The 25,939-nt window shown below is 43.1% G+C and overlaps 1 protein-coding gene across 2 annotated transcripts; it reads left to right on the top strand.

Annotated features, from left to right (window-relative positions):
• Positions 1-282: 282 nt before the first annotated feature.
• On the top strand, positions 283-17,443 carry LOC140560791 (uncharacterized). 2 transcript variants are annotated; one of them, XM_072685337.1, is made up of 4 exons: positions 283-576; positions 1,525-2,376; positions 2,858-2,866; positions 15,431-17,441. In XM_072685337.1, the coding sequence occupies exons 2-4, from the start codon at positions 1,623-1,625 to the stop codon at positions 16,297-16,299; spliced, it is 1,632 nt and encodes a 543-aa protein (XP_072541438.1). In that variant the 5' UTR covers positions 283-576; positions 1,525-1,622; the 3' UTR covers positions 16,300-17,441. The 2 variants fall into 2 exon arrangements, with proteins under 2 accessions (XP_072541438.1, XP_072541437.1); XM_072685336.1 differs by lacking the exons at positions 283-576; positions 1,525-2,376; positions 2,858-2,866 and adding exons at positions 12,627-12,653; positions 13,719-13,845 and having other exon boundaries at positions 15,229-17,443.
• Positions 17,444-25,939: the final 8,496 nt, after the last annotated feature.

Below are 25,939 nucleotides of genomic sequence, written 5' to 3'. Positions count from 1 at the left end.
TATAAAGATGTTTGTAGGTTAATATAAGCATTAATAAACCACAGGTTGAATATTTCTACATTAATGAGAAAACTCATCAGTAATATCTGAATGTGGAAAGTGAACCGAGTCAGTCCACAGTTAAACACTTCACCCATGTTTCATCAGTCAGAAAAAGAATCTTCTCAACTGACCAATCAGCCACTGCTGGTGCAGGAGGCGGGTTTGCCGGAATACGGGTGGGATGAGAAAAAACGTCCTCAACTTTAAGCTCCTCTGCAGGCCAGCTGGGGGCGCTAGCTGTGTAAGTGTGGTTCTCCTGCAGGCCAGCTGGGGGCGCTAGCTGTGTAAGTGTGGTTCTCCTGCAGGCCAGCTGGGGGCGCTAGCTGTGTAAGTGTGGTTCTCCTGCAGGCCAGCTGGGGGCGCTAGCTGTGTAAGTGTGGTTCTCCTGCAGGCCAGCTGGGGGCGCTAGCTGTGTAAGTGTGGATCTCCAGCCCCAGTAAAGTGGAGAAGCAGGAGATCCGCTCTGGTCAGCAGTCCACGCCTCCGCTTCTACAGTGCTGCTGGAGGAGAGGAAGAGGAGCTGCTCTGATGAAGGTAGGAGGAGGATTCATTAACAGCTGGTTCTGCTGCAGAGAAAAGCTCAGAACACGAGAACCAGTCCAGGAGAACCTTTATCCTCAGCAGAACAGGAGAGCTGATCTAGACCCTGAGGTCCTGTCAGTGGATGATGTGCAGTTTTTTTTATTACTGATTAACTCTGAAGATCCTCTTTATTATTTATTCTTTATTCTTTGGTTTGCCTGGAATTTCAGGTTCTTCAGTAAGAAGCTTAGTGTATAGATACGAGCTAATACTGTAAACACTGTGACAACACAGACAGACTGATGGTGTGTGTGTGTGTGTGTGTGTGTGTGTGTGTGTGTGTGTGTGAGAGAGAGAGAGAGAGAGAGCTGCAGTAATGTGTGTAAAGTTGGTGGGAGATGGCAGCTGGTTCAGGGGTTGGACAAAATGATACCAAGGCTGATTGATGACCACCTTCAATTAGCCTGAGAAAACTTACACTCCATACTTTCAGCTGTCATCATTAAGTATTCTCATCAGATTTAGTTTTAATGATGGAGGAAAATATATTTTGTAAATAGCAGCAAAAAGCAACCAGCTAATATTTAGTCTGAAATTGACGTAGAACATGTTCATCTTTACTGATTGGAGGAACCAGTATGAGAGCTGAGCATTTTGTTTTTAACTGGACCAAGACCAACGTTTGGTCCAAGGCACCTTTTACACCTGCTGTTTTAGACCAAACAAGTTAGGTGTGAAAGCAATCATATATTTGGATGTCATCCGTTTCCATGGAAACAGAGATGAAGGGTGTGAATAATTTGGGTTAATAAGGTTGAGATTGAGGTGTTTTTAAATGATGGGGGGGAAAGCAGACCACGAACAGATCCTTAGGATTGGATAACAGGAGTGGTAGATAACAGTCAATTCAATTCAGTATTTAAATATTTAAATATTTTTCTTCTTTTGTTGCTTATTCAGAAATAAACTGCAGTGAAGGAAGTCTTCTTACTATGAATTCAATTCCACAAAAACATCAGGAGACGCTACAATGAGGAGCACTGAAATCAAATTAGAACATGGCCTCTAAAAGAAAGTCCAGAACTCCAGTACGGTCTCCTGTTATTCTCAACACCAACACCTCCAACAGAGAAGCTCCAACAAATTCAGGCAAGGAGAGAACCCATCACTGCTCAGAGTGCGGAAAGAGTTTTAGAGGAGGGTATAGCCTTAAAACCCACCAGCGCATTCACACTGGAGAGAAGCCCTATCAGTGCTCAGAGTGTGGGAAGACTTTTACTGTACAGAGTCATCTTCAGGTACACCAGTACACTCACACTGGAGAGAAACCGTACCACTGCTTAGAGTGTGGAATCAGTTTTAGAAACTGCGGTTCTCTCAAAACCCACCAGCGCGCTCACACCGGAGAGAAGCCCTATCAGTGCTCAGAGTGTGGGAAGAGCTTTACTGTGAAGAACAGTCTTCAGATACACCAGAGAATTCATACCGGTGAGAAACCCTACAACTGCTTAGTCTGTGGGAAGAGTTTTAAACAACAGAGTCATCTTCGGCTACATGAGCGCACTCACACGGGAGAGAGGCCGTACCACTGCCCAGACTGTGGGACGAGCTTTAATCACCCCAGTCATCTCCGACTACACCAGCGTGTCCACACGGGAGAGAGACCGTATCCCTGCTCGGAGTGTGGAAAGAGCTTTACTACAAACAGTCAACTGAACACACACCAGCGCATTCACACCGGAGAGAAACCCTATCACTGCTCAGAGTGCGGGAAGAGCTTCAGACACTCCAACACTCTGAAGATACACAAATGCATTAAGAAGGAGGAGCAACCATGAGGTCATTGTAAGGTAGCTTCATCAGGAGGCCGGGGAGTGTTTATTAGATGTGTGTTATGTTTTATAAAATAAGATAATAAAGTGATTTGGACAAAAGTTTTAAACTACATTTATAATAATTATTATTAATAATAATAATAATAATGTGGAACGGTGTAAAACAAAGATTTGAAACAACTCACTGTAAAATTATACTTCTTAACAAAAAATGCTACACCTCATTTCCTTTTCTACTTTTCTTTTATTAATTAAACTTTTACCCTTTTTTACAGTCTGTCTGAAGCGCACTTGGGTGACACATGATGACCGCTGATTCAAGGCTTTGTCCTGTGGAAAGGGGCAGTTCAGCCCTGTGCTGCTCTGCTCTTTTGAGGTCTATTCACAGAAGTATGGTGATGGTTAGGTCGGGGGACTGCGAGGGACCTGGCAGAACCTTCAGCTTGCTCCTCCTGAAGTAGTCCAGTGTGGATGCTGAGGTGTGTTTAGGATTGTTATCCTGCTCTAGAAGCTCCGCCTCTCTTCATCGTCAGCTTTTTTACAGTTGGTGAGATGTTTGATGTTTTTAACTGAATCCATTCTTTCCTCACCAGTGAAGTGTTCCCCGTGCCATGCACCCCCACAAACCTCATCAAACACACCACACATTATTTTCAGCAATTAATGCACAACTACTTAGATGACAAGGCTTCAGATCTTGATTAGCAAATTAGATCATTTTTCAGCTTGCTGTTTCTACAGTGTAAATTATTAACAGTGTTATTAAGAAACGGCAGTTTTGGAGAAATCAGAATGAAATCTAGAAGATTCTCGTACAAGTCTGCTTGTGTATGTTGGTAAGGCAAGTAACTCAAATGTGAAGCACTGTGTGGCTTCGGCAGAGACAGTATGAAGCTATGGATACTTAAACATTATTGCAGACCAAGTACCAAGTGCAGCTGTGTAATGACAGTGGCCTCTTTCAGCAGGACAGTGCTCCTGCCACCCTGCATCATGGTCCAGGAATGTTTGAGGAACATGAACAAAAGTTTAGGGGGTGGACCTGGACTCCAAATTCCCTTTATCTCAGTCTAATCAAGCATCTGTGGGATGTACTGAAAATACAAGTCTGATTCATGGAAACCACCTCACAGCTTGCAGGACTTAAAGGATCTGCTGCTAATGTCTTGGTGCCAGATACCACAGGATGCCTTCAGAGGTCTTGTGGAGTCCATTTTTGAACAGGTCGGAGCTGTTTGGGCAAATTTATTTGTGTAGCTTTTTATTACTGTTGTTGTCACAAAGCAGCTTTACACAATCAGTAATTAGCAACAGACAGAAAAAAGAAAAAGAAATAACACAAGAAGACATGAAAGATCTAAGACCCTCAGTGAGCAGCCAAGGAGAATCTCTCTCAGAGCTGGAGGAAGAAACCTTGGGAGGAACCAAAACTCACAAGTGGGGGGGCAATCTTCCAGCAGGTCGGGCTGGGTGACCATTTACTCGGAGAAGTGGGGATCTACACAATACTAGGCAGGTGATGTTAAAGTTATGGCTGATTGGTGTATATACATTTTAAAGATGGCCTTTTTTTGCCATTCTAATTATCATTTTCAGAGATTTGAGTGTGGTCCCACTTCCAGCTGCTGCAGTCCATTATTCTGTGTTGTGTGACTGAACAGCTTCATATAAACAGACAGAAGCAATTAAGTAGAAACCTTTTTTTATTTAGTTTTGTAACTATTAACAGCAGTTAATAGAGTTCTGACTGGTACACATGTAGTAGTAGTAGTAATAATAATAATAATAACAATAATAATCATTTTAAATATAATTTAATGGCAGAACTGATGCCCCTGATAATAGTGACTGTGACTGAGGTCACCTGTTTCACAGGAAAGGCTCTTTTCTTTCCGCTGTGCATGAAAGTTGTGGAGCGTATAATAAGAGTCACTGGAGCTGATGCTCTCAGAGTCCAGTCCTAGTCCCTATTGCGGCCTACTCTGGGCCTGTTACCTCATACATGCTACAGTTTAAGAGGCAGGTTGATTGCACAAGGAATGTAATGTCCCAAAAAAACTGCCTCAAAATCAGTCAATTTACTCCCGCAATCAAACATGCTGTAGTGTTTGTATTCATACTTTTATCATAAATTCAATGTAAACAGGAGTATAACAGCTAATACTGGTAGAAACTTCAAAACATTAGAACTTTAGATTTATGTTTGTTATTTGGGAACTTTTGTGTGTATAAATTCAGTTAGAGTTTAGAATTTCTCTTCTAAATTAATTTAATAGAGGGAACACTTTAAAACAAACAAAAATAAATTAGAAATTCAGTCATGAAAGAATTTTAGTATGTTCAGTTGTCATTTATTAAATTTTATATGCGACAAAAAGTAAAACCTACATTTTTAGGTGTAACTGTTCAGTTCTCATGTTTCAGGAGCTGCTGGAATTCTTAAGTGGAGCTCTTCGGGTTAGGGTTTGTTCAGAAGTCTTGATTCCACACAGAATCTCAATGACAAAAAGCCTTTCTGAACAAAGAGCTCTGGGTCATGGTGTCCTAGTTAATTTCATTTCAAATTCACTCCTCTCGTCCTCTAGTACACTTTGCTGTATGGCAATGGTTGTCAGCCGTTACGGTGATTCAGAAGGGTTTATAAAGTGTGGAAGTTTCAAGTTACATTTAAAATAGTTCAGTTATTTAAAGCATTATCAAATTCTTGCTGGATGAGTTCTTAAGTTCGACCTGGACAGTCTGGTATGATGAAATCATATTCTGCAAAAATGCTGTATTGAATCCATAGTATTTAATGTAATGTATTGGTTGTCTAAGTGAAGTGATTGTAAATGTGTAGCATTACATCAATCTCTGAAATGTACTGTTTTACTCCAAAAGTGGGTTTTTGATAGTGGAACCATTTCTTGTGCCATACAGAACCATCTACAAATGGTTTTCCACTAGTTTGAAGAACCCTTTAACCAGGCAAACAGTCCAAATGATTCTTTTGAGCTGTCATGGTTCTATGTAGAGAACCTTTGAAGAACCCGTTTTTTGTGTGTAATAGTCTAAATCAGTGTCTGATTAGTGCTTGCTCTTTACTGTTGAAACCCTGCAGACATGAATAAACTGGACTCTCCACTGTAAACATCAGTCAGTCTCTTCTGTTTAGATATTAGAAACTGAAAAACCTTCAGCTTGTTCTTTTAGTCGCTGGTTTTAAGTTCTAAGGTTTTGTTCTGACAGCAGTGGTAATGGGCAGCACTTCAGGCGTGTTAATTGTGAAGCTAGTCTATAGTGAGTATTGTGTTGAGGGGACATGAATGAATGACTTGACAAAGAAATTAACACATTATTTACAACTAAAAAAAGTTACTCCAGTGTTCTCCATCTGTAGTCGACACCATGCCGTTTTGCTCATATTTGGAACTCCCGGTCTTAAATGAGAGGAGTTTCCGAAAAACTGCCTCTGTCACATCCTGCAGTTTTGTCCCAAGGACCTTTTTCTGCCGATTTTGGCTTTGGCTTACATTGCTACATGTAAGCTAATGCAACTGCAATGAATTGACAACATTGGGCTGGCAGTCTCTTACATAACTGCACTAGCTAACACGCTTTGCTAGCGTGGGGGTCGAGTGGTGTAGCAAGTTCAAACTGGTCGTTGGTGATGTTGGTCATGCTGATGGACAAGCTAAACCATCAAAGTCAAAAGAAAACATGCACTGTGTTGTCAAGAGGTAACCAGCATATCCAGCGTTTCCCCCTGGGTGACCAGAATTTCACCCATCTTGACCATCAAGGACCAGCTTGGGTCCTCTGCATCCAGTTGCCAGCAGAAGCTGGTGTTACAGTGCAGTATCTGTCTAATACTGAAATACGGTAGCGCTTTCCTTTAGCTTGCTTTAACAGCCCTACCTCTTTAATCCTTTTAGGAGGAGGAGGACAAACCACAGAGTGCTACAACCGCCATAACCAGCAGGGTTCTGAACATACCTACTTCCCACAGAAGATGATCAAAGCTTTTTGTAAGAAATCAAATCCAGCTTACAGTGGCAAATACGGGCATAATGACGACTACAGAATGATGATCTAAACTTCAGCGGTCCATTAAGTCTTTTACCATTTTGATAATTATGACATATTTGTGACTTTACAAACAAATATTTCAGGTCATTGTGACCGGTCTGTGCATTAGAGAAACATGTCAGTAATTCAGTCAGAGAGATCAGAAGGAATAGACACAAACCACCAAGCACTCCATGTGATCCTCCATCACAGTCGCTGTGTTGACCTCTACTTCACAATACTTCACGAGTCCTCATGACCGCCTGCAGGCCGCAGCACGAGACTGCCCCGGGGCGTGACACTTAGTATTAGTAATAGTATTAGTATTGTATGTTAAACACTGAAGACTGCTGACAGTCTGTGTTCAGTGTAAGTTTTGTGAGTTTGTCTTTTTTATTTTTGTAGCTTATTTAAGAAATCAGAATCTCTTTATCAGAATCAGAATCTCTTTATTTCACCAAGTATGTTACCCATACAAGGAATTTGTCTTGGTGAGAGCAACACGCATGACAAGTAACAAAGAAACACAGAACACGGTCTTAAACTAAAGGAAAATGACACTAAACAATAAATAGGGTAGGGGATAAATTAAAAAAAAGTAGAAAGTACTAAAGGTAATAAAGGTAATAAAGAGCTGAAAAATATATTTACAGAAAAGAACATCTGTACAGGTGTGCAAATAGTCATAGTGCAAAATAGGCAGAGTGCAAATAACTGTTCAGTCCGGTTTGGTACAGTTCAGTTGTAAGTTTAGAGGTTTACAGTGGGAGGTGACCACTGTGATTGAGGAGCGCTACAGCTCTGGGGAAGAAGCTGTTAGCATGACGTGTTGTGCTGGTTTTGATGGACCGCAGTCTTCTACCCGAGGGGAGTGTCTGGAAGAGGAGGTGTCCAGGATGTGAGGGGTCAGATGTAATCTTGCCAGCCCGCTTCCTCGTCCTGCTGGAGTAGATCTGCTGAAGTGATGGCAGGTTACATCCTATGATCCTCTCTGCTGTCCTGATGATGCGCTGGAGTTTGGTTCTTTCTTGTGAGGTGGAGGAACCAAACCAGATAGTTATGGAGGCTGTGATAATGGACTCGATGATCGCTGTGTAGAACTGGATCATCAGGGTCTGTGGCAGGTTGAATTTCTTGAGCTGTCTCAAGAAGTACATTCTTTGTTGAGCTTTCTTGATGATGGAGGTGGTGTTTTTCTCCCATTTCAAGTCTCTGGAAATGGTGGTGCCCAGGAACTTGAGTGACTCCACCATTGATACTGCAGTGTTGTTGATGTGGAGGGGGGGAAGGGTGGGTGGATTGCGTCGGAAGTCCACCACCATCTCTACAGTCTTTTCTGTGTTTAGCAGCAGGTGGTTGTTGCTGCACCAGGACACCAGCTGCTCAATTTCCTTTCTGTAAGCAGACTCATCACCGTTGGCTATGAGGCCCACCAGAGTGGAGTCATCTGCAAATTTCAGGATCTTTACAGCTGGATCTTTGGAGACACAGTCATTAGTGTAGAGGCTGAAGAGAAGGGGTGAAAGAACACAACCCTGAGGGACTCCAGTACTGAGTGTCCGGAGGTCTGAATTGTGCTTCCCCAGCCGCACCTGCTGTCTCCTGTCTGTCAGAAAATCCACGATCCACCGACACATGGAGTCTGGCACTGACAGCTGGGAGAGCTTGGCCTGAAGAAGCTGCGGCACAACAGTGTTAAAGGCCGAGCTAAAGTCCACAAACAAAACCCTAGCATAGTTTCCATGGCTGTCGAGATGTTGCAGGATAAAGTGCAGGGTCAGGTTGACCACATCATCGACAGACCTGTTTGCTCGGTACGCAAACTGCAGGGGGTCCAGCAGGGGATCTGTGATGGACTTCAGGTGGGCTAGGATCAGGCGTTCAAAGACCTTCATGACTACAGAGGTCAGGGCGACAGGCCTGTAATCATTCAGTCCGGTGATGGTGGATTTCTTGGGAACTGGAATGATGGTGGAGGTTTTGAAGCAGGCTGGAACAGAGCAGAGTTCCAGTGATCTGTTAAAAATGTCTGTAAACACTGGAGCTAGTTGGTCACAGCAGTGTTTTAGGGTGGATGGAGAGACTGAGTCGGGCCCGGGGGCTTTCCTCACCTTCTGTCTGCTGAAGAGCCTGTGAACATCCTGCCGGTTGATGCAGAGATGAGCAGGAGGCAGAGGTGAGAGGGCCAGTGTGGGGGTGGAGGTGGAGGGGGGTGATGGGTGGTAGACGGTCTGATTGTCTTTTGTGAGTTCAAATCTGCAGTAGAACTCATTCAGGTCGTTGGTGAGGTGTCGGTCGTTCAGGAGGAGGGGGGTCTTTCTCACCTTGTGACCAGTGAGAAGCTGTAGGCCTTTCCAGGCTGAAGATGGGTCGTTAGCAGTGATGTGTCTGTTCAGCTGCTCTGAGTACTTGCTCTTCGCAGCTCTAATCCCTTTCTCCAGTCTGTATTTGGCCTCCTTAAAGACAGTTCTATCTCCACTCCTGAACCCTTCCTCCTTTTCCCTCCGAAGCTGTTTGAGTTCAGCAGTAAACCAGGGTTTGTTGTTACTGTATCTCACCTGTGATTTAGTTGAGATACAGCTGTCTTCACAGAAACTGATGTATGACGTCACAGTGTCTGTGTATTCGTCCAGTCCGTCTGTCGCCTCCTCAAACACAGCCCAGTCTGTGGATTCGAAGCAGCCCTGCAGCTTCTCAGTGTCTCCACTGGTCCACCTCTTCACTGTTGTGATGACCGGCTTGTTGGTTTTGAGTTTCTGCCGGTAGGTTGGAATGAGGTGAACGAGGCTGTGATCGGAGAGCCCGACAGCTGCGCGCGTGACCGCGCGATAGGCATTCTTGATACAGGTGTAGCACTTGTCCAGTGTGTTGCCTTCTCGTGTTGGACACGCGATGTGTTGTCTGTATTTGGGCATCTCCTTCGTGAGGTTCGCACTGTTAAAATCCCCCAGAATGATGAGGAGTGAGTCCGGGAACTCCCGCTCCACCTTCGTGATCTGTTCCGCCAGCTGTTTCAGCGCGTCGCTCGTGCACGCGCTCGGCGCAATGTAGGTGCCGGCTAGGATGAACGAGCTGAACTCTCTGGGCGAGTAGAACGGCCTACAGGTTATGAACAGAGATTCCAGATGAGGGGAGCAGGATTTTAACAGTACCGTAGTGTCTCTACACCAGCGCTCGTTGATGTAGAAGCAGATTCCTCCTCCTCTGCTCTTGCCGCTGCGCTCCGCGTCTCTGTCCGCTCTGTGCAGCTGGAAGCCCGGGAGGTGCAGCGCGCTGTCCGGGGTCAGCTCGGTCAGCCAGGTCTCCGTGAAGCAGAGCGCAGAAGCAGCGGAGAAGTCCTTGTTAGTTTGGTTAAGCAGGAGTAGTTCCTCAGTTTTGTTGCTGAGAGATCGGAGGTTGGAGAGGAATAATGAAGGTAGAGGTGTGCGAGCCCCGCGCCGCCTCAGACGCACGAGCGCGCCGGCTCGTCTGCCCCTGCGCCGGCTTCTCCACAGTCTCCTGGCGAGGCCGAGCGCGGTCAGCGCGGCTGTGGCGAGGATCTCCGCACAAACTGAAGTTTCTTGTACAAATTCCGGGATGTTTTCAGGGGAAATGTTGTTCCTGAAGCTCAGTAGTTGTTCCCTGCTCCAACTAACTGAGTTAGACGTACAATAGACAACATTAACAAACAAAAACAAACACCACACGGAGGAGCTCGTCACCGTGGTCACCGTGGCTGCCATCCTCGGCGCCATCAGAAATAGTCCTGATGACAGTAACTGACACGTTTCTCAACTTCAATATTTAAATTAAATTACTCTCCTGTTCCTATATCGTGTCATAATTTAAAATGGGAAAATAAAATGTTGGTTTTCTGGGTCAGATTGTAAATCATGTCTGTGAACAGAATCACATTCTGCTGATGAAAAGAAAAATGAATAGAATATCGTGTTGGATTGTCTGCTTCTCTTCAAGCTCCACTGGCTTCTATGGCTGATATGAAGACTGTCAGAAGCACAGGAGGCCGGGTTTTCAGCTCCTCCAGTGATCACGTAATTGCATTGTAGTTCCCCTGCAGTCTGTCCAGGTGGGGGCGCTAGCTGTGAGAGATGCATTGTGGTCAGATTATAGCTGCGTGTTTGTGCGCATGCTTGTGCTGATGCTTATTTCCCGGCGGATGAGAGCAGACATACAGAGTTCTCTTGTTCTCTTGTGGAGTTCTGAATAAATCTATTAAACTTTCTCAAAATATGACCTCATGACGTCGGGACGAAAAGAATAATATACAGGTATATAATCTTTACATGCTAAAAAGCTTATTTTGGTAATTAGTTGATTATTTATTTTATACAAATTGACATTTCTATGATCATAAGACCTCAATGATCTCAAACCAACTTTTTGACAAACAGATTGAGGTGTTCTCTGAGGGACGTCTCTTGAAAGGAGGCTCATGACCACTTCAGTCTTTCAGTTGCAGTCATGAAACATCTTATTACAATTAAAAGTACAGTGTGGAGAGTCTGCAGATTCTCAGTGTCCCTCTGCTCCCACTACAAAGAAAAGCCTCACAGTTTAGACTCCAGGTCACATCACATGTTGTACAGTTCCCACATGTGGGACATCGATCACCTAGCCCAAGCGTCATCATAAGAGCTGAAAATCAGCCCCCGCCTTTGCTTAAACGTACATACAGTGGGGTAAAAAAGTGTTTAGTCAGCCACTGATTGTTTAAGTTCTCCTACTTAGAAAGAGGAGAGAGGTCTGTAATTTTCATCATAGGGACACTTCAACTATGAGAGACGAAAAGAGAATGAAATCCAGGAAATCACACTGTAGGATTTTTAAAGAATTTATTTGTAAATTATGGTGAAAATAAGTGTTTGGTCAACAACAAAAGTTCAACTCAGTACTTTGTAACATAACCTTTGTTGGCAATGACAGAGGTCAAACGTTTCCTGTAAGTCTTCACCAGGTTTGCTCACACTGTAGCTGGTGATTTGGGCCCATTCCTCCATGCAGATCTCCTCTAGAGCAGTGATGTTTTGGAGCTGTCAGCGGGCAACACAGACTTTCAACTCCCTCCACAAATTGTCTATGGGGTTGAGATCTGGAGACTGGCTAGGCCACTCCTGGACTTTGAAATGCTTTTCACTGAGCCACTCCTCCATTGCCCAAGCGGTGTGTTTGGGGTCATTGTCATGCTGGAAGACCCAGCCACGTTCCATCTTCAATGCCCTCACTGATGGTAGGTTTTAACTTAAAATCTCACAATACACGACCTCGTTCATTCTTCCCTTAACACAGGTCAGTCGTCCTGTCCCCTTTGCAGAAAGACAGCCCCTGGTGTAGGTCTACAATTTTCTTCCTGGTGCCCTTTGACAGCTCTTTGGTCATGGCCATGGTTAAGTGTGGAGTCTGACTGTTTGAGGCTGTGGACAGGTGTCTTTTATACAGATAATGAGTGGAGGACAGAAGAGAAGTTACAGGTCTGTGAGAGCCAGAAATCTTGCTTGTTTGTGGGTGAAATACTTATTTTCCACCATAATTTACAAATAAATTCTTTAAAATCCTACAGTGTCATTTCCTGGATTTTTTTTTCTCTTTTCGTCTCTCATAGTTGAAGTGTAGCTGTGATGAAAATCACAGACCTCTCTCATCTTTCTAAGTAGGAGAACTTGCACAATCAGTGGCTGACTAAACACTTTTTTGCCCCACTGTATATGGCACCACATTATAATGGAAATGTGTGAAAGGACCGTCCAGGTTCCAAATAAATGATAACCTACAATCAGGAACTCCTCCTTTTTCTACATTGTGAAATAGTTTTTGAATTTATCTTCTCCAGACATGAATGATGACCTCCTGACTTACACACATTAAATATGCATCTGCAAACACAAAGTCAAAGACTGATGAGGAATATGTCAGCAGAGAGAGAGTATCCGTGCTCAGAGTGCAGAAAGAAAGGAACCCTTTTCATTGGACCCCCTGCAATTTGCATATCGTTCCAACCACTCCACGGACGATGCCATCACCACTACCCTTCATCTCTCTCTCTCCGACCTGGAGAAGAAGGACACCTACGCCAGAATGCTGTTCCTAGACTTCACCTCAGCGTTCAACACCAACGTCCCACTGAACATCATCAGGAAGCTAAGCCTGCTGGGCCTCAACACCTCTCTCTGCAGCCGGGGCCTGGACCTCCTGACTAGAAGGCCCCAGTAGGTCTGTCTGCACTGTGTTTCTGTCTGTCTGCACTGTGTTTCTGTCTGCACTGTGTTTCTGTCTGTCTGCACTGTGTGTCTGTCTGCACTGTGTTTCTGTCTGTCTGCACTGTGTGTCTGTCTGTACTGTGTTTCTGTCTGTCTGCACTGTGTTGTACTGTCTGTCTGCACTGTGTTTCTGTCTGTCTGCACTGTTTCTGTCTGCATTGTGTGTCTGTCTGCACTGTGTTCTGTCTGTCTGCACTGTGTGTATGTCTGTCTGCACTGTTTCTGTCTGTCTGCACTGTGTTTCTGTCTGCACTGTGTTTCTGTCTGTCTGCACTCTGTCTGCACTGTGTTTCTGTCTGTCTGCACTGTCTGTCTGCACTGTGTTTCTGTCTGCACTGTGTTTCTGTCTGTCTGCACTGTGTGTCTGTCTGTCTGCACTGTGTTTCTGTCTGTCTGCACTGTGTGTCTGTCTGTCTGCACTGTGTTTCTGTCTGTCTGCACTGTTTCTGTCTGCACTGTGTTGCGTGCTGTTGGAGGACCGCTGTGCGGTCACTGTGTACTCTGTGTGTAGTTGAAATGACAGTAAAGCCTGTTGACGGGACTTGATGTGTACCATCATTCACCTGTGAGAGCTCTGGTTTAGAGCCTTAGGTAATCGCTGCACGTGCAGTTCTGAATTTTGCAGCCTCAGCAGGTTCACATCTTACCTGCTGGGTCTAACTGCTCGCAGAATTACTGATCTGAGCTGAAATATTCATTTATATAAAATACTTTACAGTCATCCAATTTCACAAAAATCAGAAACACTGGAATGCTGGAGTGTAATATTGTAATATTATATATTGTAATATTGTCATTTTTTGGTACTTTTTTGGTACTTTTTTATTCTGAGGTACTTCGGTAAGCAGTTGATGCTCCTCCAGCTCCTCTGGGTTCTGTGGTTATGTTGACGTGAACGACTTTTCAACTGACCAATCAGCCACTCGTACTGCAGGAGGCGGGTTTTCCGCAATACGCGTAGGATGAACACAATCTCATCTCCAGGCTCTGTGATCACGTGATTCCTGTTCTGCTGCAGGCCAGGTGGGGGCGCTAACTCCAGCCCCAGTAAAGTGGAGAAGCAGGAGATCCGCTCTGGTCAGCAGTCCACGCCTCCGCTTCTACAGTGCTGCTGGAGGAGAGGAAGAGGAGCTGCTCTGATGAAGGTAGGAGGAGGATTCATTAACAGCTGGTTCTGCTGCAGAGAAAAGCTCAGAACACGAGAACCAGTCCAGGAGAACCTTTATCCTCAGCAGAACAGGAGAGTTCTTGTTTTGAAATAATGTTGGTGAATCTAATTATCTGTGAATCACTTGATCAGTCCTTAAAACCTGCTGTTGATATATATATATATATATATATATATATATATATATATATGTTTATATTATATAATCCAAAGCTTAATGGCAGTTCTGTGTGGAAATGTGGTTGGAAAATAGCAGCTGGTCCTAAAAGATGAAATGATGTCTGGGAGCTGGTAATGTTTGGGTGGAGGTTGCTGGTCAGTGGGGTGTATCATTTATCTATGATGGGTGATTAAGGGTTTAAAAAGGGAGATGGTATTGGTTGAGAGTTGTTCAGCAAAACTCACAATCTTTGAAAGAATCATATGGTCCACAGACACCCTAACCCTAAGCAAACCATCAGCAAAACACAAGAAGATTCACTAAATAAAGGGTCACAACAACTGTCCATGTTTGATCACGGTGGGTTTTTGCTTTAGAATCTTTAGATAATGTGAAAGAGAAGAAGAAAATAAGTAATAAACATCTCTAAAACATAGTGAAAATATGAAGTTAAAATATTTGCACAGGTTATATGAGATCTGGCCAGCACCAACTCCTCTTGACATCAGAGATGGAGCTGGCTTGACATCTCAATAGTAGTAGTACAAATATATTAAAAAATAAGCCATTTTTAACAGTTTTAACAATCAATCAGTTTTAACAATCAATAAACTTACTGTTATTATTACAGGTTTTGTAGGTAAAATAACTAATCAAAGACAACACAAGACTCACACTGTTTCTGTTGAACTTGCTTCAGACCTCCCACCTCCAAACGCTTTCACCACAGTAAACCCACAGTTCAAACGTCTTCACTGCAATCTGAAATCCCTTGGCCAATAGATAGTTCATAGTCTACCATTGCAGGTTCAACCAAAGGCAAAACCCTCCCTAACCCTAACATTATCTCACTGTCAGTTGACTGTCCTGCTGAAAAGGAATGGGTAACATGTAATGTACAGGAGAGGTGACACATCACCCAGCCTGAAGTTAGGTTTCAAGTAGCATGGACGAGATATGATACCTTCACAACCCTGACAAACTTCTTCAGCTGGAGATTGATAGACTTTAATTCTGTGGCCAAAATCGTAACACACCTATAAAGCCACAAAAGAGATATCAAACCCTAACCCTATAACTAATAGCTCTGTGCTGACCACTGAGCCAGGCAGTGGACCCTTACTCATTAAGCACAAACCAAAACAATGTGTGGCATATTATGATTTAAAAAATATTTTTCTTGTTCATTTTCTTCTTCAGAAATGAATGGCACCCTGAAGCAAGTTTTCCTCCTAGTGTTCGCCTTCCTACCCACTTTACAAACACATCAGCAGATCCTGTCATGAGGAATAGGTCAAACGGTTGAATATGGCCTCCAGAACTGATGAAGGAAACCCCAGTAGTGAGTCCTCTACTACTCTCTTCACTGACACACCATACAGACGAACACAGGAAAATTCAGCCAAGGAGAAAAACCATCACTGTTCAGAGTGCGGGAAGAGTTTTAGAGACAGATGTGGCCTCACACAACACCAGCGCATTCACACAGGAGAAAAACCATATCAGTGCTCATACTGTGGAAAGGGTTTTGCTGTACAGAGTAGCCTGAAATCCCACCAGCGCATTCACACAGGAGAGAAACCGTATCAGTGCTCTGAGTGTGGGAGGAACTTTACTCTACAGAGTCATCTCCAGAGGCACCAGCACAGTCACACAGGAGTGAAGCTGTACCAGTGCTCAGAGTGTGGGAAGAGCTTTACTCGACAGAGTAGTCTCCAGTTACACCAGCACATCCACACTGGAGAGAAACCGTATCTCTGCTCAGAGTGTGGGAAGAGCTTTACTGCACAAAGTCATCTCCAAAGACATCAGCGTATTCACACAGGAGAGAAGCTATATTACTGCCATGTTTGTGGGAGGAGTTTTAATCAACTAAGTCATTTCCAGCAACACCAGCGCATTCACACTGGCGAGAAACCCTATCACTGCTCAGAGTGTGGGAGAAGCTTTACTCTGAAGAGTCATCTCAAAACACATCAGCGCCTTCACACGGGAGAGAAACCGTATTACTGCTCACAGTGCGGGAAGAGCTTCAACCAACACAGCCACCTCAGACTGCATCAGCGCACTCACACAGGAGAGAGGCCGTATCACTGCTCAGAGTGTGGAAAGAGCTTTAATCAAACAAGTAATCTTCAGCAACATCAGCTCATCCACACAGGAGAGAAACCGTATCCCTGCTCGGAGTGTGGGAAGAGGTTCCGACATTCAAACTCTTTAAAAGCACACAAGTGCATTAAGAAGGAGGAGGAAACGACCCATGATGATTGATAGGTTAGGGAGTTCCAATAGGGGACCTTCAGAGCCTCCTAGGCCTTCTGACCTTCAGAGGAGACATAATGAACCTAAAAATAAATGTCAGGGTTGCTCTATGAAGATAGATACAGCCAAGCCTTTGGTTAGGCCTGCAGGTGCTTAAATGAAGCACCAACATGGGAACACCTGAAACATCAGAACATGATTAGTCGATTTGTCTTTTACTGTAAGACCTGCGTTCCAGCTGATTAACTGTGCGTTATTATGATTCAGAATCATATTGAGTGAGTATGTATGTATTTATTAGAACTACTGCAAATCGTGCCTGTGTATCATCATCATTCACATTTCTATACATTTCAGCTTAATGAACATAATAAGTAGTGCTAGTTTATCTCATACAAACCTAAAAATTAGTCCTCACCAAAAATGTAGATAATGTGTTTATAAACAGTAAAATTATACTTCAGCTAAATCAATCATCCTTTCAAACAGTATACTCCCAGAATGCAAATGACGGATTGATTTAGGCTTCTATGCTAATAATTACATTTATACAACAATAAAAAAACTGTTTTTTATTTGGTTATAGAGTTAGACCAAACCATGTACAAATGCAAGTAGCACTAGTGAGCATTTAGTCATTTTGATTTTAACACGCTGTCATTTATTTACCACTGGTACAAATATGATAATTATTATTAAATAATGATTGCATGTTTAAAAATGTATTAATTCATAAATCATAAGCTTCATAACTTATAATGTTTACAATATAAAGAAACCCACGGGTGTTTCTTTATGTAAATGTGTTTCACCATGCATGAACTGAGCAGTGTATAATATGTCCTTTTTTTATTGCATTTATCTGTTGCATAAATTGTTTAAGTAAAGGTATACTGTAGTACATAGTGGTGGTTCTTGTCCAGTTCTTTTATAGTTTTTTAACCTGTATTAATGAAGCTCTGATAAATGAGACCTGTCTGTATGATGTCTGTTACTGACTTTAAATAAAACGTGAAATGTGTTTCAAAAAAGAAAAAAATTTAAAAATGTAAAAATGACGTTGGATTAACGCTTTTTTTCATGTCTAGCTCTAATGGTCATACAGTTTTTCTTTAGGGATTAACGTATCATTCCTTGACACTTTTCTCTGGCTTGACAGGTCATTTTCATCGAGTGCTTAACTAGAAGACCTTTACTTCATAAATATAAAGAAGTTTGATTTTATCTGCAGTCTGATGGAGTTTGTTCAGTAAACTTGATTGTGGTGTTTAGCTGCGTACAGAAGGACTGAGTGGAGTCTAGAGCTGCATCCTGAAGCCGTTCATTCTTGTGAATATAAAAACTGATTATAGATCAAATATGAATCTCCTTTCTCCTCCCTCCTTCAGCCCAGACCTGGAACTTCATCATCTTTAAGCACAGATCAGATCTTTAACTTTACTGTACTCAGAAGAACAGAGGAGTGAGAAGTGGCCTGTCTCAAGGTTCACACTTGTGCTTTTGTGTACTGGTGCAGCGTTCATGTGGTTTCTGTAAGTATTCAAGTGTTTATCATATTACAGGGCGAGAGCAGGCTGAAGTCACCTGTACAATACATGTGATTCATAGCTCCACTCGCAGTCTTAACATGGACAATGGACATGTGTCATGGTAGTGTACACTAAAGCAAAACCAGAAAGGGTGGACTTTGGGACAGACCAGAGGCTCCCAGCACAGAGCCCGGCGCGGTCCTCTAGACGGACGGTATTTTTCAGACGAGTTTAGTTAATAAACACATTGAGGGCCAGTGAGCTGTTCGCTGTGTGTGGAAGGAAATGTGTTCATGAAAGATGATCATAGGATACAAGTTTATCAGCAAGTCTTAACCGGTTTAATCAGTCTATTTAGTGCAAGTACACTATATGGACAAAAGTACTGGGACACCTGCTAATTCATTGTTTCTTCTTTTGGAGCATTGTTGTGAGGATTTGATTGCATTCAATGACAAGAGCGTTAGTGATGTCAGGATGTTGGATGATCACCACCCCACCTCATCATCCCCACCTCCTCCCAAAAGTACTGGATGGAGCTCCTCCACCATCATTCCAGAGAACACAGTTCTTCCACTGCTCCACAGCTCCTCAATGCTGGGGGGCTTTATACCCCTCTAGCCCACACCTGGCATTAGGCAGCATGGAGCCAATAGGGTCAGATAATAATAATAACAATAGTAATAATAATTGTGCTTATTGTTATTGTAATTTGTTATTTGGTGATCATACAGATTGTATTAATTATTTCCCTTCAGTTGCATGCAGACCCCTTTGCCAAGAAATTAGTGGCACCCCACCCCTGAGGAGGTGGCAGGGTGTAGACCCTCTGTATTAGGATGTGTGACAGCACAGAGAGCCCTCGTGATCTCAGAGAGTATTATTGAGACTGAGTTATATATAATAAATAATCATTAATAAATCAGATGATATTAGAATCATTTTAGGCACTAATATATTCTGTAGCTTGGAGATAAAAACAGTTTAGCTGATAAGAGAGATGGTGCTGGTCCTCAGGCTCCTCAGGCTCCTCAGGCAGTCTTATTACAGGTATAGTAGTAGACTGTAGAACAGCAGGAGGGGTTTCATTTGGGGGATAAAGGAGAAGTGTTGTGTTTAGAGGTGGTGAATCCATGTCCAGAGAGCACAAACACCCAACCCTTTCCCTGGACCTCTTCTGTCTGTTTCTGACCGCTGCCCAGTGCGGCTCTCGTGTGAACTATTAGCCAATCATAATTTAGGAGGCGGGGTTTGTCGGAATACGGGTGCGATTAAAAACCAGTGTGGTTCTCCTGCAGGCCAGCTGGGGGCGCTAGCTGTGTAAGTGTGGTTCTCCTGCAGGCCAGCTGGGGGCGCTAGCTGTGTAAGTGTGGATCTCCAGCCCCAGTAAAGTGGAGAAGCAGGAGATCCGCTCTGGTCAGCAGTCCACGCCTCCGCTTCTACAGTGCTGCTGGAGGAGAGGAAGAGGAGCTGCTCTGATGAAGGTAGGAGGAGGATTCATTAACAGCTGGTTCTGCTGCAGAGAAAAGCTCAGAGAGGCTCCGCTGGGGCTGAGAGAAGGGGCTTAAGCCCAGTCTGTGTTTCCCTCTTTGGTTCCGGGGTTCGGGTTCGGGGTCAGGTGGTGCTGTGTGAGAACTCACCTCAGGACTAAGACTCTTTTCGGTGTCCAGTAGAAGTATGTGATATTACTAAAGATACACTAGATGTTTGAGGACACCCCTTCTAATGAACTCATTCAGCTACTTTAAGCTGCACCCATTGCTGACACAGATGTGCAAATGCACACACAGCTTGTCTAGTCCCTGTAGAGAAGAAGTACTGCCAATAGAATAGGACTCTCTGGAGCAGATCAACATCATGACCCTATTGGCTCCATGCTGCCTAATAATGCCAGACGTGGGCTAGAGGGGTATAAAGCCCCCCAGCATTGAGGAGCTGTGGAGCAGTGGAGGAACTGTGCTCTCTGGAATGATGGTGGAGGAGCTCCATCCAGTACTTTTGGGAGGAGTTAAGGAGTGGCTGGTGATCATCATTCAACATCCTGAGCTCACTAAATGCTCTTGTAGCTGAATACAATCAAATCCTCACAGCAATGCTCCTCCAGAATCTAGTAGAAGGTCTTCTTCTCTGGACAGTAGAGACAGTTACTCCAACAGAAGCAGGATCAGCTCTTTAATACCCTTGATGGTGTGTATTTGTGAGGGAATAAATAATTTATCTTATGTTACCAGCATGTAACTCATCCGTGGCAGTGAACACACACACACACACACACACACACACACACACACACACTCACTCACTAGTGATTAGGGCAGAGCATTTGACCTTTCTTGTCCCAATCCCTCTTTTGTAATCATAAGGCCACTATAGATCTTTTTTGTAAAGTTATCTTTCATTCTTATGAAGGCTCCTCACAGTTCCTCCTCCTCAAGGGGATTCAGGTGCTGGCTGATGTGGTGGACTTTCCACTGGGTCAAACAATGCGTGGGAACCAGTCATGTGTTTAACAGACACTGCATACCTCCTGGAAAGAATCATATTCAAGTTCGTGATGCATTTACTGATTTTTAAACATGTTTTTCGTTGCTATTCTCCTCCAGAAATGAATGATGTCATCTCCTGGTCCTGGTGTCCACTGTAACACAGCTTGAACTGACCTCCACAAACAAACAACAGGGGATTTCCACCAACAGTAAATGTCAGATTGCTGAAACCAGGAACCCACGCATGTGAGAAAATGGCATCCAGCATAAAATCCAGTACTCAAACATCTGAAGAGAAAACCCACCACTGCTCAGAGTGTGGGAGGAGTTTTACTCACGTCAGCTCTCTCAAAGCTCACCAGCGCATTCATAAAGGAGAGAAACCTTATCAGTGCTCAGACTGTGGGAAGAGTTTTACTCAGTCAAGTACTTTCAGAAAGCACCAGCTGATTCACACTGGAGAGAAACCGTATCAGTGCTCAGAGTGTGGAAAGAAATTTAATCAACGAGTTAATCTCAGAATGCACCAGCGCCTTCACACAGGAGAGAAACCCTATCAGTGCTCAGACTGTGGGAAGAGCTTTACTCAACAGACTCATCTCCAACATCACCAGCTCATTCACACTGGAGAGAAACCGTATTACTGCCCAGACTGTGGAAAGAGCTTTACTTCTAGGCATCATCTCCAAGACCACCAGCGCATTCACACTGGCGAGAAACCCTATCAGTGCTCAGAGTGTGGGAAAAGCTATATTTTAAAGCGTTATCTCCAAGAACACCAGCGAGATCACACAGGAGAGAAACCGTACTACTGCTCAGAGTGCGGGAGGAACTTCAAATATTTGAGTTCTGTTAGGCGTCATAAGTGTAGCCGAAGAGAAACGGGAGGGAAAAATTCACAAGTTCTGAAGATGTTAAAATAAAAGTGCTGTTTTTCAGATTTATGTGGATCAGTTCCATTTCGTTTGGAACAGGTGACTGAAATGTGATCTTTAAAGTGAAAGATTAGACTGCTCACAGGCTTAAATTAATATTTGTATTCAGAATGTCTTATCATATTCTGTGTCACCTAAGTCTGAGAACCTTGGCCTGCATAGTCTGATATGAGGATGTCATGATGGGACAATTTATTGTTCATCAGCAGTTTCATGTTGTGGATTATGCCATGATACTGACTAGGGTTGCAAAATTCTGGGAACTTGGGAAATTTACCACAGGACTTAACGGGTAATTTTGGCTATTAATGGGAATAAAAGTAGAATATTCAAAGCTAAAGGTGAGAAATGTACATAAAGTTGGTAAAAGAAATCAGCAGCAGGTGTGAAACGTTCAGGTGTTTTAACTTTAACTAGCAGTTCTTTTAAGGAAGTAGTTGTTGCTGCTCATCAATTTGGGAAGGTTTATACGGATTATAGAAATAATTGGAAGTTCATCATCTATGGTAAGAAAGATTACCTGAATGTAATTACCTGTGCTGTGATGAAGAGACTGATGAAGTCACACAGGAAACATTACTTTAAGTTATTGCTGATCTCACAACCAATCCAAAAATCTGTTTGTCAGTCGTGCTCAATATTTAATCCTTCAGTTTATTTCAGATGAAACCGTGTTTACTCTCGGGGAAGAAAGCTGAGTGTCGCTGTTTTCAGACCAATGTGGAACGGGTTCATATTTCTGTCTGACTGAATTATCTACAGTAAAAAAGTTTAAATGCATTAAAAGATTGTAATATAAATTCATCTCCCATCAATGTACACACTTTTACTTTTCACTAAATATTAACCTGCTTTCAATGTTCTGTAGTTCTGTGAAAAACTGCAAAGCATTTCCACTATAATATACAACCAGACTTCTTCTTCTTTATCTATTTTTGTAAGGAATTTATTTTAAAACTTAAAAAATGAGGTGTACCACTGACCACGTGACATTTTGTAAAGCCACATCCAAATAATCTGGAAGGAAAAAAACACTAAAATCACTAAAACTAAATGTGTCTATAATTTATGGACATTCTTAATGTTTGAGCGATTTCAGGAGCTTTTATTTTTTACTATTTAAACAAAACAAAACAGAACAGTCACAATATTTGACCCTGATTAGAGGGTTTAATTTAGAGGATGAAGGGGAGCTGCTGATTGGCCTGTTTCTGACCGCTGCTCTGCTGCTCGAGCTCCGTTAGGTTCGGTCGTTGATGTGAGTTTGGTCTAACGTGGATTACTCGTGTGAACTATTAACCAATCATAATTTAGGAGGCGGGGTTTGTCGGAATACGGGTGTGATTAAAACCAGTTCCTCCCGGCTCAGGTTCCAGTGTGGTTCTCCTGCAGGCCAGCTGGGGGCGCTAGCTGTGTAAGTGTGGTTCTCCTGCAGGCCAGCTGGGGGCGCTAGCTGTGTAAGTGTGGTTCTCCTGCAGGCCAGCTGGGGGCGCTAGCTGTGTAAGTGTGGATCTCCAGCCCCAGTAAAGTGGAGAAGCAGGAGATCCGCTCTGGTCAGCAGTCCACGCCTCCGCTTCTACAGTGCTGCTGGAGGAGAGGAAGAGGAGCTGCTCTGATGAAGGTAGGAGGAGGATTCATTAACAGCTGGTTCTGCTGCAGAGAAAAGCTCAGAACACGAGAACCAGTCCAGGAGAACCTTTATCCTCAGCAGAACAGGAGAGCTGATGGTAGGAGTAGGCTTTGTCAAAGCATCATTTACAGATGTTGTTGTACAGACAGATGTTTCTCTGTGGATCATTAATGGGCCACTGATGTTATAGATAATTAGGGAAGCAACAAATGACAATTTTAATTATCAAATAATCTGCTGCTTATTGAAATGAATAATAGTTTATTGTGATTATGACTAACTCAGTGTGTATCAGCTTTTCTGTTTAGCTTGAGGTTATTTTTTATATTTGCCAGCGGTGAAGAAAATGAGGATGAATATTTAAAATGTACAGTTTTAATGAACCTGTGGTTAAAACTGGATCTGCAAAGTAAAATACAACAAAGCTTCATCAGTTTTCCATCATTCTTCTGATCATCTCCTCCGCTCGCTCTATCTTGCCGCTTTCCTCCTGGCTTTTTTTGTTGATTTTTGTTCTTGTTAGTTGAAAGCAGAAAGATGTCGGCTTCTTTTCACATTAATTTTCCACTCTAATTTCTTTTCTCTTTCAGATTAAAAACAAAAACAATGATTGTGAAATCAGAGGAGTGTAAATGATACCACATGGCGCCCAGAAGAAACCCCAGTACTCAGAAAAAGTCTTCTGGTACTCTCCAAACTAACAAATATTACAGACAAACTCAGAAAAATACTGTTGAGGAGAAAAATCACAACTGCTCAGACTGTGAGAAGAGTTTTACTCTAGCGAGTGATCTTAGAGAACATCAGCGCATTCACACTGGAGAGAAACCATACCAGTGCTCAATGTGTCCAAAACGTTTTGTCAGACTAAATTATTTACGAATTCATGAGCGCATTCACACAGGAGAGAAACCATATCAGTGCTCAGTGTGTGGGAAGAGCTTTACTCAACAGAGTCATCTCAATGGACATCAGAGTGTTCACACAGGAGAGCTGGCTTACAGCTGTTCAGTCTGTGGAAAACGTTTTAGGGAAAGTAGTAATCTTAAAAGACACCAGCTCATTCACACAGGAGAGAAACCCCACTGCTGTTCCGAGTGTGGAAAGAGTTTTCGCATTAGACAGACTCTCAGAAAACACCAGAGCATTCACACTGGAGAAAAGCCCTTTCAGTGCTCGGACTGTGGGAAAAGATTTCGTATCAGAGAGACTCTCAGAAAACACCAGAGCATTCACACTGGAGAGAAATCGCATCAGTGCCCAGACTGTGGGAAGAGCTTCACTGTAAAGGGTTACCTTCAGCAGCATCAGCGTATTCACACTGGAGAGAAACCGCATCACTGCTCAATGTGTGGACAAAGTTTTACTCTCAGGAGTCAACTCCAAAGACACCAACGCATTCACACTGGAGAGAAACCTTATTACTGCTCAGACTGTGGGCGGAGCTTCAGGTTTTTGATTTGTTTAAATCGTCACAAGTGCAATAATATTAATTTGCTTAATTAATACTTTGTGTTTATGTGAATATTTTTAATAATCTAAGTTGCTATGTTCTGCTGATGAATAAGGGTAGTAGTCTATAGTGATTCTTATTCATATATAACTGATTATATCTGAAATGCTAATATAATAAATAATGAATTTTTTTATATCAAGTGAATTTATAAAATGTCAAACCTCTGCTGCTGGAGTCTTGACATGTTGCTGCATAAAAAGCAAGGGCTTTCTCTTTGCACATCACCCATGAAAATGTGTGTACCTTCTCTCTTTCTGATGCTAGAAGCTGTACTTTGACTTCAGCTGTGGCGAGAGCTACCTGTAGATCCTGTGATCATATTTTAGGACTGGTCATGTTGGTCAGCTGTTCCTCTTGTAGATGATTTAGTGGACGGTGGAGAGTCTGATTTCTAACTGTTCTGAGATCTGTTTAAACCCCTTCCCAGACTCCTCTGCATCTCCACCCTTATTTCTGAAGGCCTCAGAGAGCTCTCTGGATCTGACCATGGTGATCTTCTTCACCCCTCACTTCAACCATCAAGATCAGACCAGACTAAACGTCTGAGGTATAAATCAGACTCCAGACTCCTCCAGAATAATCCTCTCCAACCATGTTCTGATCATCTGCAGCTGATCTTCTGCTCCTGACTGATTCTACACATTAGAAGGAGGAGTAAAGGGGGGTGAACTTTGAAAGACGTTTCTTCAGGTGTTTAGTTAAATCACATCTCTCAGCGAAGATCACGTGAAGATCAGATGATAAGAAGTGTAAATGTTCTTAAATGACAGCTTTTGTTTTGGGGTGTCAAATTCTTCCACATGACTGTAAATAACATAACAAAATTAATATTATTAATCTCAAGCTTAAAAAAACAGCATACGGTCTTGTACACCCCTGGTCAAGTTTTGCATAAATCCCATCCTTTACAAACACTAATTCAAATATGCTAAATTATGTAAATGTTAAATAAATTCCGAACTGTTAACAGTCAATTCAATTCAGTTCATAAATAAGAAGTGTCTCTATAATATGCAGAAAAATATATTTAAATTTCTTGTAGAGGATTTGCTCACTTGTTTACACCCATCAACATTTCATTTGAACAGGGGTGCGCAAACTTTTGCATATGGGGTTTACAGAAATACATTTGCAATTTAAATGATTCAGACCCACTGGTAATCAGGTTTATTGACAAAACATACAAACTTTCAGCTGTTTTAACCAAGTTAAATATCTGAGCATCACTAATAGAACAAGGTCTTTCTCCACATTCAGCTCTAATGGTTCACTGCTCATGACCACAGCTGGGGGCGCTAGCTGTGTAAGTGTGGTTCTCCTGCAGGCCAGCTGGGGGCGCTAGCTGTGTAAGTGTGGTTCTCCTGCAGGCCAGCTGGGGGCGCAAGCTGTGTAAGTGTGGTTCTCCTGCAGGCCAGCTGGGGGCGCTAGCTGTGTAAGTGTGGTTCTCCTGCAGGCCAGCTGGGGGCGCTAGCTGTGTAAGTGTGGTTCTCCTGCAGGCCAGCTGGGGGCGCTAGCTGTGTAAGTGTGGTTCTCCTGCAGGCCAGCTGGGGGCG

This window comes from Salminus brasiliensis, chromosome 8 (genome assembly GCF_030463535.1).
Source record: "Salminus brasiliensis chromosome 8, fSalBra1.hap2, whole genome shotgun sequence".
Lineage (NCBI taxonomy): Eukaryota > Metazoa > Chordata > Actinopteri > Characiformes > Bryconidae > Salminus > Salminus brasiliensis.
The sequence above is the reverse complement of the archived record's forward strand: the minus strand, read 5'-3'. Positions and strand labels throughout refer to the sequence as shown.